This window comes from Dipodomys spectabilis, unplaced genomic scaffold (genome assembly GCF_019054845.1).
Source record: "Dipodomys spectabilis isolate Male_0828 unplaced genomic scaffold, ASM1905484v1 ptg000089l, whole genome shotgun sequence".
In the NCBI taxonomy this organism is placed as follows: Eukaryota; Metazoa; Chordata; class Mammalia; order Rodentia; family Heteromyidae; genus Dipodomys; species Dipodomys spectabilis.
Window position 1 is genome coordinate 18,525,736 of NW_024870766.1, and position 17,767 is coordinate 18,543,502.

The following is a 17,767-nucleotide window of genomic DNA, read 5'->3' on the forward strand; positions in this document are numbered from 1 at the left end:
TTATTTTACCTTTTTTCTAAATGTTCGCTTTGGCACTTTATAAATATTACCTGATACTTTCTTCAGTCACTTGTTTCCCATATTTATATCATTTCAATATTTTTCATACAGAAGGTATTTTAAAATCTTTGGCTATTTTAAAGTTTTAGATCAGTTTTTTGTTTATTTTTAATATTATTTTAATATTTTGTTAGCTTGAATTAGCTATACAGAAGGGAATTTCACTCTTACATTTCCCAATGTTTATAATATGCTCCAATCAATCTTACTCCCTATATCACTCCCTTCCTTGAGAAGAGTCTAAAATTGATTTTGCATGCTTTTATTTTTCCTGCTGACTCTTACTCATAACTTTCAATTTAAAGGATGAGTGATTTTTTTCATTGTGATTTCCTACTGCCTAACCATGATACCTGGAGCAGTTTTGTGGCTATAAACCAGAAATGTATTTCTTTAAAAAGGATATGCATATGTATTTCATGGGAGTAGGGATATAAAGGTACAGTTAATAACAAGACTACATTCATTCCACTGTTACACACCTTGGTTTAATATAAGACTTCTTTTAATGGATAGTTCTGGGGATTTAACTCAGGCCTGGAGGATTAATTCAAGACTCTTAGGCTCATTCTTCCACTTTGTAGAATCCTAAACCTTAAGAATGCTGATCTCATATTTGATATGGACATTTGACCCCAGCAGAATACCATCTTTTGCACTCATAACTCACAAATACTCACTAAAGTTTTAACTATTTTATTAGTATATGTGTATGGTGCTCAGAGATTCTCTTTCATTTGGCATGCTTGATAACTGATTAAAAATTATGTTTGTTGTACTGGGCACCAGTGGCTCATACCTATAATCTGGGCTAATCAGGAGGCTGAGATCTCAGGACTGTGGTCTGAAGTCAACCCAGGAAGGAAAAAGCCCCCTGAGATACTCTTATCTCCAACTATGCTAGAAATCAAACTGTGGCTCAAGTGGTAGAGCATCAGTCTGGAATGAAAAACCTAAGGGACAGAGCCCAGGACCCGAGTTTAAGCCCTAGTATTTGCTCACATACACACAGAAAAAATTATTTTTGTCTAATATATCTACAACATGTTTGTACTATAAAAGTACTATAATAAGGTCTTTAAGACTGTCTCCAGATAGTCTTTACAGATGAAGGATATTTACTGATAATATTTTATTTAAAAATCCAACAGATATATCTCCAACAGATATATCTTTACAGATGAAGGATATTTGCTGATAATATTTTATTTAAAAATCCAACAGATATATCTCTATTCAATTTTTGTATTTTATTGTAAAGATGCTGTACAGAGGAGTTACAGTTACATGAGTAAGGTAATGAGCACATTTCTTGTAGAGCATTATTACCCCTTCCTTTTTCTCCTAATATCCCTTCCCTCCTATTCAATATTTTAATCAAATTATATGTCATAGAAAGATGAGTTGAATATTTTACTCATGATATTCGAAAGACTCCAAATTTGGGTGCTCTGAAAGTTTTCTAATTAGAGTTTCTAATGATATTATCAAATTACTTGATATCTAAAAGGGCAAAACACGTTCTTTCTCATATTTAAAATTCTCATTAGTAGTATAGCTATTCAAAACGCTGAACACATTCCAAATTTAGCTTGACGCTTCCTACACACATGATTACAAGATTCTGCTCAAATAAAAATTGCTGGCTTAGAAAATGAAAGTATCATATTTGCACTCCCACATGCAGCTAAACTGGTTTAGTTCTACAGATGAAAACCCACAACCTGCTTTTCACTATGTGGTTTCTGAATAATTTGTCAATAATTTGCTAAGTCACTCTCAAATAAACTGCAATATATAGTACCAACAATTCTGCAGTGATGCTATAACTCTAGCTGGTTTTTAAAATTCCCAAAATTGAATGATTTATGTCTAATAATCACCTAAATGTTCAATTAAAACTGAAGTCATCCATTTATTCATTCATGGAAGCCATAGAAAATATGATACTGAAAGAGAGCATTCAAAATAAAAATATTATAAGGAATATGAATTTGAAAGTATGATTGTATCTTGCAAACGGTGTTAACTAAAGCAGAGACTAATTTTACAAGTTATCTACAGCATTTATTAAGGAAAGTAGAATTAACTCAATTATAGCTTTCAAGTGGTTCTACATTTAAACTGAAATATTTCTAGAATTGATTTATTCTATACTAAACACATGTGTTCATTTGTTTTTGTTCATTTGCTAGAGAAGAGCTTTGAACTCAGAGCCTTGCACTTAACTTGTCTTTACTCTTCTGGTCCTAGACCACTTGAGCCACACCTCCAATCTGGCTTTTTTTTCCGGGTTAATTGGTGATAGAACTGAACTTTTCTGCCAGACTGGCCTTGCACTGAGTTCCATGGGTCTCAGCTCCTGAATAGCTAAGTTTATAGGTGTTAAAAACAGGCACCTGTACTACTATCTTCTTCCTCTTTTCTATTTTTATGTCTTCCTGTAGTACTATAAATCAAATCTAGGGCTTCATCAATAGTTGACAGGCACTCTATCAGTGAGCCACATCCCAAGTCCTATATTCTAATACATTCTTTATCTAGACACCTACTAAAGAAAAAACACTCAAAATGCTAACTAATGAAACATTACAGAAACTATTAGTAGGTAGGATTATTTTGTCCTTAATAATTTAAAGTAAACTCAAATGTTCATTTTTTTTCCAGAGAAAAGACTGATAAATGATGATAATTGTGAAATAGTTCACAGAATACAAGTAAGAAAAATCATTTCAACTATTTTTATTGCATTATAAGGTGTAGCTCAAATGGTAGAACACATTTTTAAATTGAAAAAGCTAGGCTTGAGCAACAGTCCAAACCCAATTACCGGCACTAACGAACTGATTAACTAAATATATAAATAGACGAATTATTTACCACATTATTTTACCTCATTCTCTAATAAAATTTTCAAAGACATTACAATCACTTATATGACAGAAAATGAAAAGTTAATAGTGCATTTCAAAATCTAGTTTATAAACCTGTTTATATAACAAGAAAAGCTTAAAACTGTCAATATATTTCCCTATTGACATTTGATATGCACCTACCCTATAGATGCTCAAATAAAAATTAAAATTAAAAAATTAAAAATAAGAAAACCTGACATACAGCATCCTGTATTCATAAGAAATATATAAAATCCATCATTTAAACATACCTTAACTATTTCATCAATGAAACAAATGTGTGAAACAGGATCTCTCTTCTTAGTTAATACTTTCTGTAGATGTTGTACCTAAAAGGTAGTTGAAGGAAAAAGCAAGAGATAATAAAGCTTAGGTTCTAGAAAAAGCAAGGTGCTTTTAATTCACAATTACTATTACTATTAATTATTAAGTTAAACCATAAGTAGCATTACTACTATCTAGTACAAATAAACATATTTGTACAGGAAAGGTAATGACATGATATATGCTTTACATATAATCAGCTACCAGAAATGCTGTGAATATTCAGAGACTTAAAATAATTTGCCCCCAATCACACAACTAAGAATAACCAGGAGTCAATTTATAATTCATATTCTTTCTAATCCTCTGATATAGTTACCTGTCCACAAGCAGCACAAATATGATCCATTAGTTTCTCCATATTGGTCCAGAGGGAAGCTCGAAAAGCTGCAGTATTTCCTGGGGTTGGCATGGTAGATCGTCCAGGACCCCCTGGTTAAATAAAAAAGTAACATAACAAATAAAAAGTTTCCAATTAGGAATAGTGGCTCACTCCTATAATCCTAGCTACTCAAGAGATATTCAGCAGAAGATGTCTCAGTTCAAGGCCAACTAGGATAACACGTCCCCAAGACTTCATCTATATTAGTAAGCTGGGTATTGGAGGTGGGTGCTTGTTATTCTAGTTACATGGGAGGCCATAGATAGGAATATAGAAAGCTCAGGCTGACCTAGGTTAAAGTCCACAACCATACCTAAAAAACAACAAAGGCAAAAAGGGCCAGCGCATAGCTCATGCAGTAAAGTACCCGCTTAGCAAATGTAAGGTCCTAAGTTAAAACCATAATACCACCCCCTCCCCAAAAAAAACCCACAAATAGCCTAAATATAACAAAATGTTACAAAAAGCATATAGAAGCAAAAAAAAAGGTTATTCTTAAGAAAGAGAAATATTTTGAACATCCATGAAAGAGCCAGTTACTTATATATGAGATAAAAATCTGATTAGTCTCAGAATACTCTAAGACTAAAATCTAGAGGTCAGTAATGCAATGTTTTATATTAGAGGGAAATTTCCTATTACCTTGGACTCATCTTTCACGTGGCAGGACATAAAATTCTTTCTTTCTTTGCCTTTATGCCTGAACTCAAGGCCTCAAGCTCTAGCTTGGATTTTGTTTTGTGTGCGTGTGCATGTGTGTGTTTTGTTTTTGTTCAAGGCTGGTATTCTGCAGTTGAACCACACCTCTAGGGGTTCACTACATAAGCAGTCCAACCTCATTAGTAGATTCCTTCATGATTACGGTATATTTTAATAAAACATAAACAGCTTCCTTCTGTTCTTAGTCATATTTCCCTTGGTCTATCTCCACGGCAGATGGCATCTTAAGTCTGATGATTATCATTCCATGTATGTATACATTTTTATTACACATAGACCATAATCATATATTAACATGTACAAAATAGTGTTTTATTCTTAGCTTTAGATATGATATCATAATGTATCTTTCTGCAATTTACTTCCTCTAGTTTATTAACATGTCCTCAGCTTATAATAAGCTTGGATATCCATTTTTCTACCCAAACAAATGTCATTTTCACTAGTACACACAATAGTGTAAAATAAATGTTTATGGGGCATATTTTTATAAAAGAAATAATAAAATATAAGGAATAGGCAAATTTAACCTTACAGATCAAATTGAAAAACTTGAAAGTTTACATATAAATGTTTCTGCTTTCATCTAGCACTCAGTTCTTACATTTTGCCAGATGCTGAGAAATAGTACCTTAATTAGGTTGTATTTTAATTTGTAATTCATGCTCTAAAAAGAGGCTGAACATCTTTCACATGTTGAATCAGTATGCTCTCCTGTGTTTTGCCTGTTCATAGTTTTTAATCTTTCTTTTTTTAAAAACATAGGGGCTTGATGCATAGCTCAGATCTGCCTTGAATTCACAATCCTCCTAACTTAGCCCCATGAATACTGGGATTATAAACATGTACTACCATGCATAACTGTCTTTATCCATTTTTCCCTTGAACTGTTTTATCTTTTCTTTACTGCATTATAGGCTTTTCTGTTCATACATGTAAGATAACATTTTTTTCTTTTAAAATTGAATCATTATGTATTTTAAATTTTTGTGGGTTTTTTTAGTTTTGTTTTTTTGGGGGGGAGGGGAGGCTTGCGGTTGTGGGGCCTGAACTCTGGGCCTGGGCGCTCTACAGCTCAAGGCTAGCACTCTACCACTTGAGCCATAGTGCCACTTCTGGCTTTTTCTGCTTATGTGGTACTGAGGAATGGAACCCAGGGCCTCATGCATGCAAGGCAAGCACTCTACCACTGAGCCACCTTCCCAGCCCAATGTATTTTAAAATTTTGAAGCAACCTTACATCTGTAGAAAATCTGGAAGTATGATTTTAAAACTTCCCTGAAAATAAGTCATTAACCTAATGTTCCTTCATTCTTAGAGTACTTTAATGTATATTTCCAACAAATTCTCAATAAATTCAAAATAGCCAATCAAGATGAGAAAATTCATATTCACTATCCAGTAATATTGAATAAATAAAATAATGATTATTCTTTTTAAAACTAAGAAGGGACTGATGCTTAAGGTTTCTACATTAAATCATGGTATCCACTCCTCAAAAGAAGATAATAAGGCAGCTTTAAACTCTTTATTCTTTCAACAAAAGAGCCCCACATTAAAATTGACAGCATGTGAATAATTGCTTTTATTTTCCCCCCTATTCTTGACAACACAAGAGGGAATGAGATTAAACAGCTCCTGGAAATTTAGACATGAGATCAAACTTTCTGAGAATAATTGCTGGGAAAAGTTGAGTGTGAAATCTTCTCTGGTGATTTCTTTTCAAAGAGCTCCTTCAGGAATAGTCTTAATATGAATCTACTCAAAGGCTAGAGCTAACCTGAGAAAATCTCCTTGGGACATAAGATTCTTTTATCTCTTTTTATCTTATGCAACTTATTTCTGAGTTACAGATACTTAGTATTACTTAATGTCACATTTTCATAGTAAATAAAAAGATAATAAATGTTTGCAAATCTCTTTGTATTAAACACGTATTAGGAACTGTCGTTTGTTCTACATGAGTTATTTTTTTCTCCACAACAACTCTGATACTTATAGAGTCTCAAAACAGGAAGAGAATACAAGGAGAGAAAAACTAAACACAATAAACATACATAACAATTTGAAATTTTTCTGCACACTGACAAAAGAAAATGGAGAAATAGAGCTCAACAAAAAAATGGAGAGTCAATGTAAATTTGTTTGTGTTTAACCATAAGAAGACAGAATAAGACAAGTGACTCTGATGGAAGAGATGCAAAGAAGGAAAAATTGTCAGTGCAGAAAGAAGGCATCTGTTAAAGCAATACCCTGGAGTATTAGAATCAAATACACAAGTACAGTACTCTTTGCTAGGAAAATAGAAAGAGTATCAGGGGAAAAACGGAAGGATGGAATTATAACAGTTAAGGGAGAGGTGCACATGGTTAGTATATGGCTTTTCCTATCTTCTATATAGAAGTTTTTTGTGTATGTGAATGGCATTATTAAGTGTCTTGGTAGGAAAAAGGTGAACTCTGCTAATGCAAGGCTATTCCTCTCCTTCTACAATGTCTCTTCCTTACCCACTTTACTCTGCCACAGATGTAATGTTCCCAAAGGTTTTATCAGCTTCTATTTCCTTGGTCATTATTCCCATTACTCTTTTTGAATATGAGAACTACCACAAGGAAAAGTCCAGAGGCTATAATAGAAATGGCATTTCTGAAAAAAAAAATCTTTCCCAATAAAAGGGATATGGGAGGGAAGATAAGGATTTTAGAAAAATACATGTTTTTTGGGGGGGATGGGGAAGCTGGATGTTTCTGCATCTGTTTCTTCTCAAGTAAATGATGCTACAGTTTACACATCTTTATCTAGAAGTTCTGAATATATCAACTGGCCAAATCAACTCACAGATTATATAAAAAATATAAATAAATTCTGAAACAATTTCTTCTCTCATTTTCTGTCTACTAAAAAATGAGTCATTAGACTGCTTTGAAACATGAGTGTTTCATATACTATTCAAAGGATTTTTCAGTTATAAATAAATAAAGAAGATAAATATAAACCATATCCATACCTCTGACAGCTGACTGGGAAGGCTGAGTCAAAACTTTGATGTCTAATGCAGTGTTGATATTCTCTTCTAAAGTAGCACAATATCCATCCACGACACTGGTAATAGTATCCTTCAAAGTTCCAAGATTATAGAAAACCTGAAGAGCTGTTCCCACTTGAGTGGGATTCTTTAAAAGAAAGAAAGAAAGAAAGAAAGAAAGGTGAGGTAGAAACATATAAGGAGGAAACAAACAAAATCAATTCAAATCTATAACTTCAACTGGTATGTCAGCAGCTAATATCATTATTTCTAAATTATCAAAGACAACAACAAAGATCATTTGGAACAAATACTTTTAATCATTATTTACTTCATAAAAGACAAAATTAAATACTATGCCTGTAATTCCCCCTCTTTCTCTCTTTTCCCTTTATTTTCCTTCTTTAGAGAATAACAACTTTAAAAGTCTGTTGTATGATATTAAAATCCCCACATGGCTCCCCATAAGGGGAATATATGTATGAATTCTATGGAGTTCACTGAGGGCTGAGATATAAAGAATGATACAATTTTTTATATTTCATTCATTCACTAATTCAAACTAGAAATATTTATATAGTGCCTACTGTGTTTAGATCATAGTTCAGAGTGCTAGACTAAATTAAATCTCTGCCATCATGGTGCTTCTATTTACTATGAAATACATAAACTAGATTATCATATTGTGACAGAGAGTAAGAAAAAGTGACACAGAGTAAGAGTAGGAATGAGAGTTTATTAGAGAAAGAGGAGTAAGAGAATGAATGGTTTTGGAAGGTGATACTTAAAGAGAACTTTATATTTTTTGTGAGAAGGACGCTAAAGAGGGTATAAGAAATCACTGATCTCTGTATAGTTATTATATTAGGAAAAGTACTTGGATAGGTATGTGTTTCATATGCTGGTTAAACTGTAGAAGGCCATGATAGTATCCACAACAGAGAGAAGCAGAGAATGGAGTGAAATGAGGAAGGGAAGCTACCAATTATCACAATAATTCCAGTGTTCTTAATTAGATTTGTTGTTTAGTAAAAGACTAAATCAACAGATACACGCTACTACAACAACATACATGACCAAATAGCTAAAATTCTACATTCATTCATGACTCAGTGCCTCAGATACAAATATAGTCACGCACCATTGTCTCACATCTGTGATCCTAGCTACTCAGGAAGCTGAGATCTGAGAATCACAGTTTGAAGCTAGCCAACAGAGGAAAGAAAGCCCATGAGCTCTTACCTCCAATTTAGCTACCAAAACACCAGAAGTGGAGCTAAAGCTCAAATAATAGAGTGCTAGCCTTAACCACAAAAAGCTCAGGGACAGTGTCCAGGCCTTGAGTTCAAATCCCAGGCCTGGCACATGCACACATACATACATGTATGCTCAAGCACATACACACCGTTAAATTATTTCACTAAATTGCTTTCTAGACTGTCTATAAACAAGGATATTTCAAATCTATTTGCTAGTATTTTAGAATATTAGTAGATACACTACATATTACACACACACTTAAATTATTTCATTAAACTTTTCTAGACTGTCTATAAACATAAGGATATTTCAAATCTATTTTCTAGTATTTTAGAATATTAGTAGACATACTACATACTATACATACACTTAAATTATATCAGTAAACTGTTTACTAGACTGTCTATAAACATAAAGCTATTTAAAAATCTATTTGCTAGGATTTTAAAGTATCAGTAAATATACTACATATTACCCCCTGCCCCTCCTGGACTGGGTACCAGGCTCATGCAAAGGAGACTGAGACTTAAAGGATTGTGGTTTGAAGCCAGTCCTGGGAAGGAAAGTGCATGAGACTCCAAGCTAGCACCAGAGCCTTGAGTTCATCACACCCCATCCCCTCCAACGGACAGATGGGAAGAAAAGTGAATAGACAAAATATTTTACATACATGTGCGAATATATAATAAGGTTTGGGAAGGGGAGAATGCAGAAATGATGGAGGAAGGAAGGAAGCAAGGAAGGAAGGAAGGAAGCATGGAAGGAAGCATGGAAGGAAGCATGGAAGGAAGGAAGGAAGGAAGGAAGGAAGGAAGGAAGGAAGGAAGGAAGGAAGGAAGGAAGGAAGGAAGGAAGCAAGGAAGGAAGGAAGGAAGGAAGGAAGGAAGGGAAGGGAAGGAAGGAGAGAGGGAAGGAGGGAGGGAGGGAGGGAGGGAGGGAGGGAGGGTGAGGAGGAGAGGGGTGGGAAAAGGGAAAGGGAGAGGGAAAGGGAGAGGGAGAGGAAGGAATAAGAGGAAATGAGGTTGATGAATAACAATTCTCAATTGAGATTTATTTTTATTAAGCAAGAAAAAGAAGCAAATAAATATTATTTCTATTAAAAATAATCAAAATATATTTTATTCATAAAGTGCTTTGTTAAATGGCAACTCCTTTGTACACTACTTTTAAGTAGTTAAGATAATTTTTAAAAATTTTTAAAATGTTCTAATAAAGGTCTGTGGCATAGATTAAGTAGTACAGTGCCTGCATAAGTAAGTGTGATGCCTTCAAACTCTAATACCATAAAAAAGAGAAAGTAAGCTATTTCATATAGAATTATTAACTGAAAACATGGTATAATGTCTGTTTTTACTGTTGCTATCTTCGTTTTTTCCTTTTCCAAAGACGGATATTTGTGTGTGCATGTGTGTGTCTGTGTGTGTGTGTGCGTATACGTAAAACATTTTAACAGAGATTAAGAATCAAAATAGGGCAGCAGAAAAAGGAATTTCCCATATCACTATTCAAAAATATTCTTTATCCAAGAAAGCATCTGTGGAAAAATTTCAAAGAATAGCTATATCTTCTGAGGTAAATACATTTGTTGTTGTTGTTGTTGGTCATGAGGCTTGAACTCTGGGCCTGAGTGCTGTCCCTCAGCTCTTCAGCTCAAGGCGAGCGCTCTACCACTTGAGCTACAGCGGGTTTTCTGGTGGTTATTGGAGACAAGAGTTTCACAGACTTTCGTGCCCGGGCTGGCTTTGAACCATGATTCTCAGATCTCAGCCTCCTGAGTAGCTAGGATTACAGGCGTAAGCTACCGGTGCCCGGCTCATATTTTTAAATTATATTCATTGTCTTTACTATTCTTAAAGGACATGAAAAACATAGCTTCTCCATATACTGAATAATTTCAGTGTTTATTATGTGAAAGTACATTGTAATGTTTATGAGTTCATTAATTGAAAAACTTGTAAAGTCTTATTTCATATGAAAGATCTAGCTAAAATAAACCAGCTGTCATCATCATTTGGGGGGGGGGGGGGGGGGGGGAAGGGTTGTAGAGACAAAACTCAGAGCCTTGGCACTGTCCCTGAGCCTCTATATGCTCAAGGCATATAGAGTTAAGCCACAGCACCACCTTTGATTTTTGAGTGGTTAACTGGAGATAAGAGTCTCACAGGGACTTTTCTTCCTAAGCAGGCTTTGAACCTCAGATCTCAGCCTCCTGAGTAGTTAGGATTACAGGCATGAGCCACCAATGTCTGGCTAGTTAGCATCATTCTAATTTGCAAAATTAACTTCCAAAACACCTCAAAGTATGAACAAACATGTAATTATTTAAGAAGCATGTAGTATAAAATTATTCATAAGAACTGTAATTGACAATTCATAGGATTCTAGAGATAATTTTAAACTTTCTGATGAAAATAGCCACTTTCTCAATCAATGCCAATAATTCACACTCACAGCTTAATATAAATATATCAATTGTTAGTCAAGAGGTACAATTTATAGATTCATTTGAAATAAAATTCTTAAGAGTAACACGGGTATCTAAATTATATAAATATAACTATGAAATATAATAAAATGAACCTACTTTGATATATAAATTACATTGTTAAACCAAATATTATTAGTACCTATAAATTTCCTCTGGTCCCAAGCCTCACCTCTCCAAATATTATCACTATCATAATTATAATTTCTCCTGCTGCGAACTTGACATTATTTGGTGTCCAATTTCTTATGCTCATCTTATTCACAAAACTCTTCCATATTGTTACAGGTAGCAGAAGTTGATTCATTTTTATTGTCATCTTGTATTCCATTGTAGGAATTTATCTTACAATTTACTCATTCTACTGTCAACACAAAAAGTTGTTTCTACTTCTAGGAATTTCAATTAATGCTGTTGTGAACATTTTAGCAAAGAGTATTTAGTGGCCATGTATGCATATGCATTCATGCAGGGTAGAGTAGAATTATCGAAATATGAGATACTAATATGCTTAATTTTGTAGATACTGGCATTTTTCACACGTATAAAAAAATTAATGTCATACCAGACATACAGGCATTGTAGGTGTTCTATGAATTTGCCAAAAATTAATTAAAACAATCAGTTCCTTTAAATTTCCTTTTTCTTTTGGGAGAGCACTCTTGTTTTAATTAAGATATTATACTGGTATCACTGTGTCATTCCTATCTCAGGTTGAAAGCCATGTATATTTGACCACTGAAATTTTCAAAAGATACCCATTACCAGATTAAAGAACTTGCATTCTTAGTCTGCTACGAGAATTTTAATCACAGATTAGTATTTTTGCTGCACATATTTATAGGATCTTCCCCCACTTATTTAAGAAATTACATTGCACTTCTGAACTAAAGCTCAGTAAAGTTGAATTATCATTTTTAGATATTCCTGCTTATAATTTGCTTAGCATTTTTGTATCAATTTTGGTGAGAGTCAGCTAGTAATTTTCCTTCCTTATAATATCCTTATTTTGATATCAAAGTTATCCTGGCCTCATGAAATAAGTATGTTCCTTCTTTTTCTCAATTTTTGAATATAATGTATATAATACTGGTTTGTTTATTCTATAATTTTTGGAAGAATTAAGCCTGTGAATTTATCATTCCGTTAGATTTTTCTTAGAAGGAAGGTTTTTAATGATGAATGCTATTTTGGTAATTGAAGGAAAACTATTCAGACATCTATTTTCCTATTGCTATTTTTCACAAGGTGTTTTCCTAGAAATTTGTTGTTTTCATCTCAATTTTCAGATTTTATGTAAAGTTATACTTAATGCCATTTCATTATCTCTTCAGATTTGTTAGATATATTATTAGACCATTCTTCTTTTGTGTCTTTTCCCCCCTGCAATTTGGGGGCATTTAAACCTTTGATTTAGGAGTATTTAAAACTAATTTTATTTTGTTGATTTGAGTATTAGCTTTTGCTGCTTGTATTTCACAGGCTCTAGAGTCATATCTAGACCACATTCTAAACTCTAGCACTTAGTAGCCAAAACCAAGGGCAAATTATGTAACATCTTTGAAACTTAAAGCTTCCTCATCATCCTAAAGTAAAAATAGTAGAACTAAGCTATAGTTATATTACCCAGGCTAGTCTCAAACTTACAGGTTTAAGTGATCCTCATGCCTCAGCCTCCTGAGTAGGTGGGACTAATGGCATCCACTTCTATGCCAATCCAAAATACCTATCATAACTGATTAGCACTAGATAGAAAGAAAAGCTCAGTAAACACACTTATCTCAATCTGTTGGCAGCATGCTATAGTGGAAAGAACTTGGGCTTTAAAATTAGTCTAGGGATGGAAACCTAGCTCTGCTATATCAAGATAAGCTATATGACTTTAGGTAAAGATAAATTACTTTATCACTCCTGACTTTTTATTGTATTTATATAATTAATGTTTGTTTCATTATTAGTCTTTAAGATCCTAAGGAAAGGTGCTATACTTTTTTGTACACTTTTATACTCTTAAGTCTCTGGTCCAAGTGCTAGATCAATAGGTGTGCAAGAATTATTATTTGAATAAGTGAGTGAGAAAGCAAGTTACTATGATTTAGTTTCCTAATATAATCCTTATGAGATTATTAGAAAGAGTATGAGATATCACACTAGTAATACATGGTACTCCATATATTGATTCTCAGCTCATTTATTAATGTTCCCAAACTTTTTAAGAATTCTAAGACCCTGGCACCAGTGGTTCAGTGGTTCACTCTTGTAATTCTAGCTACTCAGGAGGCTGAGATATATGAGGATAGTGGTTCAACGCCAGCCCAAGCAGGAAAATCTGTGAGACTCATCCCTGATTAGCCACCAAAGAACTGAAAATGGAGATGTGGCTCAAGAGGTAGACATTAGCATAAGGAGTTCAAGCCCTACAACTAACAAAAGAAAAAGAAAGGAAGAAAGAAAGGAAGAAAGGAAGAAAGGAAGAAAGAAAGAAAGAAAGAAAGAAAGAAAGAAAGAAAGAGAGAGAGAGAAAGAGAAAGAAAGAGAGAGAGAGAGAGAGAGAGAAAGAAAGAGAGAGAGAGAGGGAGAAAGAGAGAGAGAGGGAGGGAGGGGGAGAGAGGGAGGGAGGGGGAGGGGAAGGGAGGAAAGGACGGAGGGAGGGAGGGAGGGAGGGAGGGAGGGAGGGAAAGTAAGAAAGGAAAGTAAGAAAGGGAAGCAAAGAAAGAAAATGGGTGCTGACTGACCACAGGAGGCTGAGATCTGAGGATCACAGTGAATTGTGCCAGCCTGAGCAGGAAAATCTGAGACTCTTATATCCAATTAAAGACCTAAAACTGGAAGTGAAACTGTAGATCAAAGAACACTGGCCTTGAGTAAAATACCTCAGGGACAGCACCCATGCTTACTTGAGCCCCAACAACAACAACAACAACAACAAAAAAGGAAGGAAGGAAGCAAGCAAGCAAGCAAAAGATAAGAATCTACTGTGTTTGTGAAATAAAGACCATGTCACACTTGAGGGGCTAAGGAAAAAGAAATTATAGTCAAAAGAAGGTAATTTGAGTGAGAAAACACATGGGATAGGAGGCAGAAGGTCTATCTAATAGCATTAATTACTATAAATGAAATACTTATATGATAAAATAAGAGGGGTGGCGGGAATCCTCAGAATTAGAGACATTCTGTAAATAGCATGGCTAAGAAACATGTCTTATTGTTAATTTTTAGTGAACACTGTTAAAATCTCAGCATGGTTGCCATTGATCTGAAGTTCAATATTGGGAAAACAGTACTTAAATTATCTTGTTGAACAAATAAATAGATAGACTAGCCCTTTCTAGCTAAAATGTACTTGCATTCCACAAATTATTCTTAAGTTTAAAATCTCTATGAACAGTGTCCAGTAAAAAATAATTTTTTTTCCTCACAGTCTAGGTCACTGTGATCTCTGTGTAGTTTGGTAGTTGAAATCAGCAGAGAATAGTTAATCAACTTTTTGCCTCACTTATTTGGCTCCCCACACTTTACTGCAAATCACAACTTTATCAGAATTTAAAGTAGTGAAATCATAAATTGTTCTTAGTAGGATCTTCTTTTTTGTCTTGCAAGTACTCCTGAAAAATACAATGTGAGTACTCTGAATCACTGCTCATGTGAAGCAGCCATTTTAAGCCAATTTTCTCAATGTTCCAGGAACAGCTCTATTACTACTACTACTTTGCTCCCTTATATTCCTAGCCAGCTTCCTCTCTTTACTACCAGACCCAGTCTTTGTATTCTATGCCATGGAGTCCATATTCAGTGCAATGTGCCATCCTGATAAGCAAAAAATTAGGATCCTCCAAAGAGACACTTTCTACTCCAGATAGCAATGTTAAATATATAAATATTGTGTCTAGCACTTAAAAGGGGCCTCATATCTTCTAGTTTTATTCTGTCATTATCAAATAGAGTACGTACTGGCAGTGCTATTTCAGTTAGGGAAATTAAGGTAACAAGGGAGTTGGTCACCTGCTGTTTAGTAACAGACCAAGTTTGGGGGATGGGCCCTTCACTTTTGTTTCTACACTATTCACATTACTTTAGATCCCCAGATACACCAATTTTTCTGGTGGGAAACAGATCCTAGCAAATATACAAGATCTCAAAAAAGGCAAACTAAAAATATTGCTCAAAAACTTCTAGAAAAAACTTTTCCCTAAAACAATAGCACCTTTCTCTTTAAATGAGATATTCAGTGTTCCAAGAATCATTTTTCTATAAAAGTCACTGTAACATTTAGTAAATTGATTCATATTTTTATGAAAATTTCCAATTTCAGTTATATAAATTTAAATACAAGATTACATTATAAGACTTGAAAAAATAATTTTATAAACAAAAATAGACTTCAGTCTCCTCAGAAGCATTTCAGAATATAACAATCATTTTATTTATTAAATTAAAACTCTTTAGCCTGATTGGACATAATTATGGTGCAATTTTTTTCTTCTTTAATCTTTATATAGCATTACATCAGAACATAATAAAATTCCATATACAATTCCAGAATTGTACTGTGGATTTTATATATATTCCAAAAAGTATTAGGTAATTATATATAAACCACATTTTACTTTCCCTCTATAAAATAAGTCTTTGAAAGTTATTCTTTTTCTTGAGTGTTTCATATAATATTTTAAAAAAAGGGGGAGGAGGAACAGGAGAGGAAAGGGAAAGGCTGAAAACAGAATATATGTTTTGTTGATGCTATTCTGTTAAAATGGTTAATGGGTCATTTTTTTTCCTTTTTTTTTTTTGTTTTTTGTTTTGTTTTGTTTTGTCCGGTCATTGGGCCTGAAGAACTCTGGGCCTGGGCACTATCCCTCACCTCTTCAGCTCAAGGCTAGTGCTCTACCACTCGAGCCATAGCGCCACTTCTGGCTTTTTCTGTTTATGTAGTGCTGAGGATTAGAACCCAAGGCCTCATGCATGCAAGGCAAGCACTCTACCACTGAGCCACCTTCCAGCCCTGGGTCATTTTTTTGGGGGGGGGGGTGGTCCAGTTGTGGGGCCTGAACTCTGGGCCTAGGTGCTGACCCTCAGCTTTTCAGCTCAAGGCTAGCACTCTACCACTTGAGCCACAGCGCCACTTCCGGCTTTTTTCTTTTTACTTACGTGGTGCTGAGGAATGGAACCCAGGCATGCAAGGCAAGCGCTCTACCATTGAGCCACCTTCCCAGCCCTCTGGGTCATTTTTTTGAAGTGATTTAGTTCACAAAGGTTTCTACCCTAAGATAAAGTCTTAGTGGAATTAAAAGGATTTTTACTTGAAGAAAAGCAAAGATGAAGATCTTCTCCCAATTTGTGGGTTTTCTATTGATCTTGTTATCTATGTCCTTTGCCATGTAGAAACTCTGCAATTTCATGCAATCCCATTTGTCCAACTTTTCTTTGATTTGTTGTGATTCTGGGTCTATATAAAGAAATTTTTGCCTGTGCCCAGGAGCCCTAAAGTTTCCCTTTTTCCTTCCTGTAATGTTTTCAGGGTGTCTGCTTTGACATCGAGGTCTTTGATCCATTTGGAGTTGATTCTGGTGCAGGGTGATGTATGGGGATCTAGCTTTAGTTTTCTACAGGTGTTTAACCAATTTTGCCAGCACCATTTACTGAAGAGGTTGTCTTTCTTCCATTCTATTAAGGGTCTCATATTTACAATATACTTAGAATTCAAAAAAACTAAATCCCCCAACAACAAATCCTCAAAGAAACAACTGCCCAATAAATAAGTGGGCTAAAGACTTCCAGAGAAATTTCTCTGAAGAGAAAATAAGAATGGCCAATAGACACATGAAGAAATGTTCAACCTCTTTAGCCATAAAAGAAATGCAAATTAAAACAACATTGAGATTCCACCTCACCCCAGTTAGAATGACTATAATCAAGAAATCTAATAACAACATATGCTGAAGGGGATGTAGCCAAAATTGGGAACTCTATTACATTGTTGGTAGGAGTGTAAACTTGTTGAACCACTTTGGAAAGCAGTATGGAGGTTCCTCAAAAGACTCCACATAGAGCTCTCTTATGACCCAGCAATCTCACTTTTGGGCATTTACCCAAATGATCACAAACAAGACCATACTAAAGCTACCAGCACAACTATGTTTATTGCATCATTATTTACCACAGCTAAGATATGGAACCAACCCAGATGCTCCTCAGTAGATGAATGGATCAAGAAAATGTGGTATACACACACACACACACACACACACACACACACACACACACTGGAATTCTATGCCTCCATCAGAAAGAATGGCATCCCTATTTATTAGGAAATAGAAAGACTTGGAAAATATTATATTAAGTGAAGTAAGCCAAGCCCAAAGAAACATAGGTCCCATGGTTTCCCTTATTTGCAATAACGAGTATAAGTCGAGGACAAGCAAAAAAGGTCAAAAGCTATGTACATATGATCATATAAGATGATGGTAAGTGAAATGAACCCCAAGATAGGGACACAACTTGTTTTTCCTTTCTTGCTATTGTTTTTAATGTATCTAAAATGTACTATGTGAATTTTTTTTCTCTTGTATGTTCTTCCCCCCACAGTATAACCC

General features: G+C 34.6%; 1 protein-coding gene across 1 annotated transcript in view; it reads right to left on the bottom strand.

Moving 5' to 3' along the window:
* Cog5 (component of oligomeric golgi complex 5) overlaps positions 1-17,767 on the bottom strand; it is a 215,595-nt gene that overhangs the window by 87,940 nt on the left and 109,888 nt on the right. The window contains exons 8-10 of the mRNA XM_042684597.1: positions 7,409-7,574; positions 3,619-3,731; positions 3,227-3,304 (exon numbers count right to left, since the gene is read on the bottom strand). Coding sequence (XP_042540531.1) covers positions 3,227-3,304; positions 3,619-3,731; positions 7,409-7,574 — 357 coding nt within the window. The remainder of the gene's footprint in view (positions 1-3,226; positions 3,305-3,618; positions 3,732-7,408; positions 7,575-17,767) is intronic.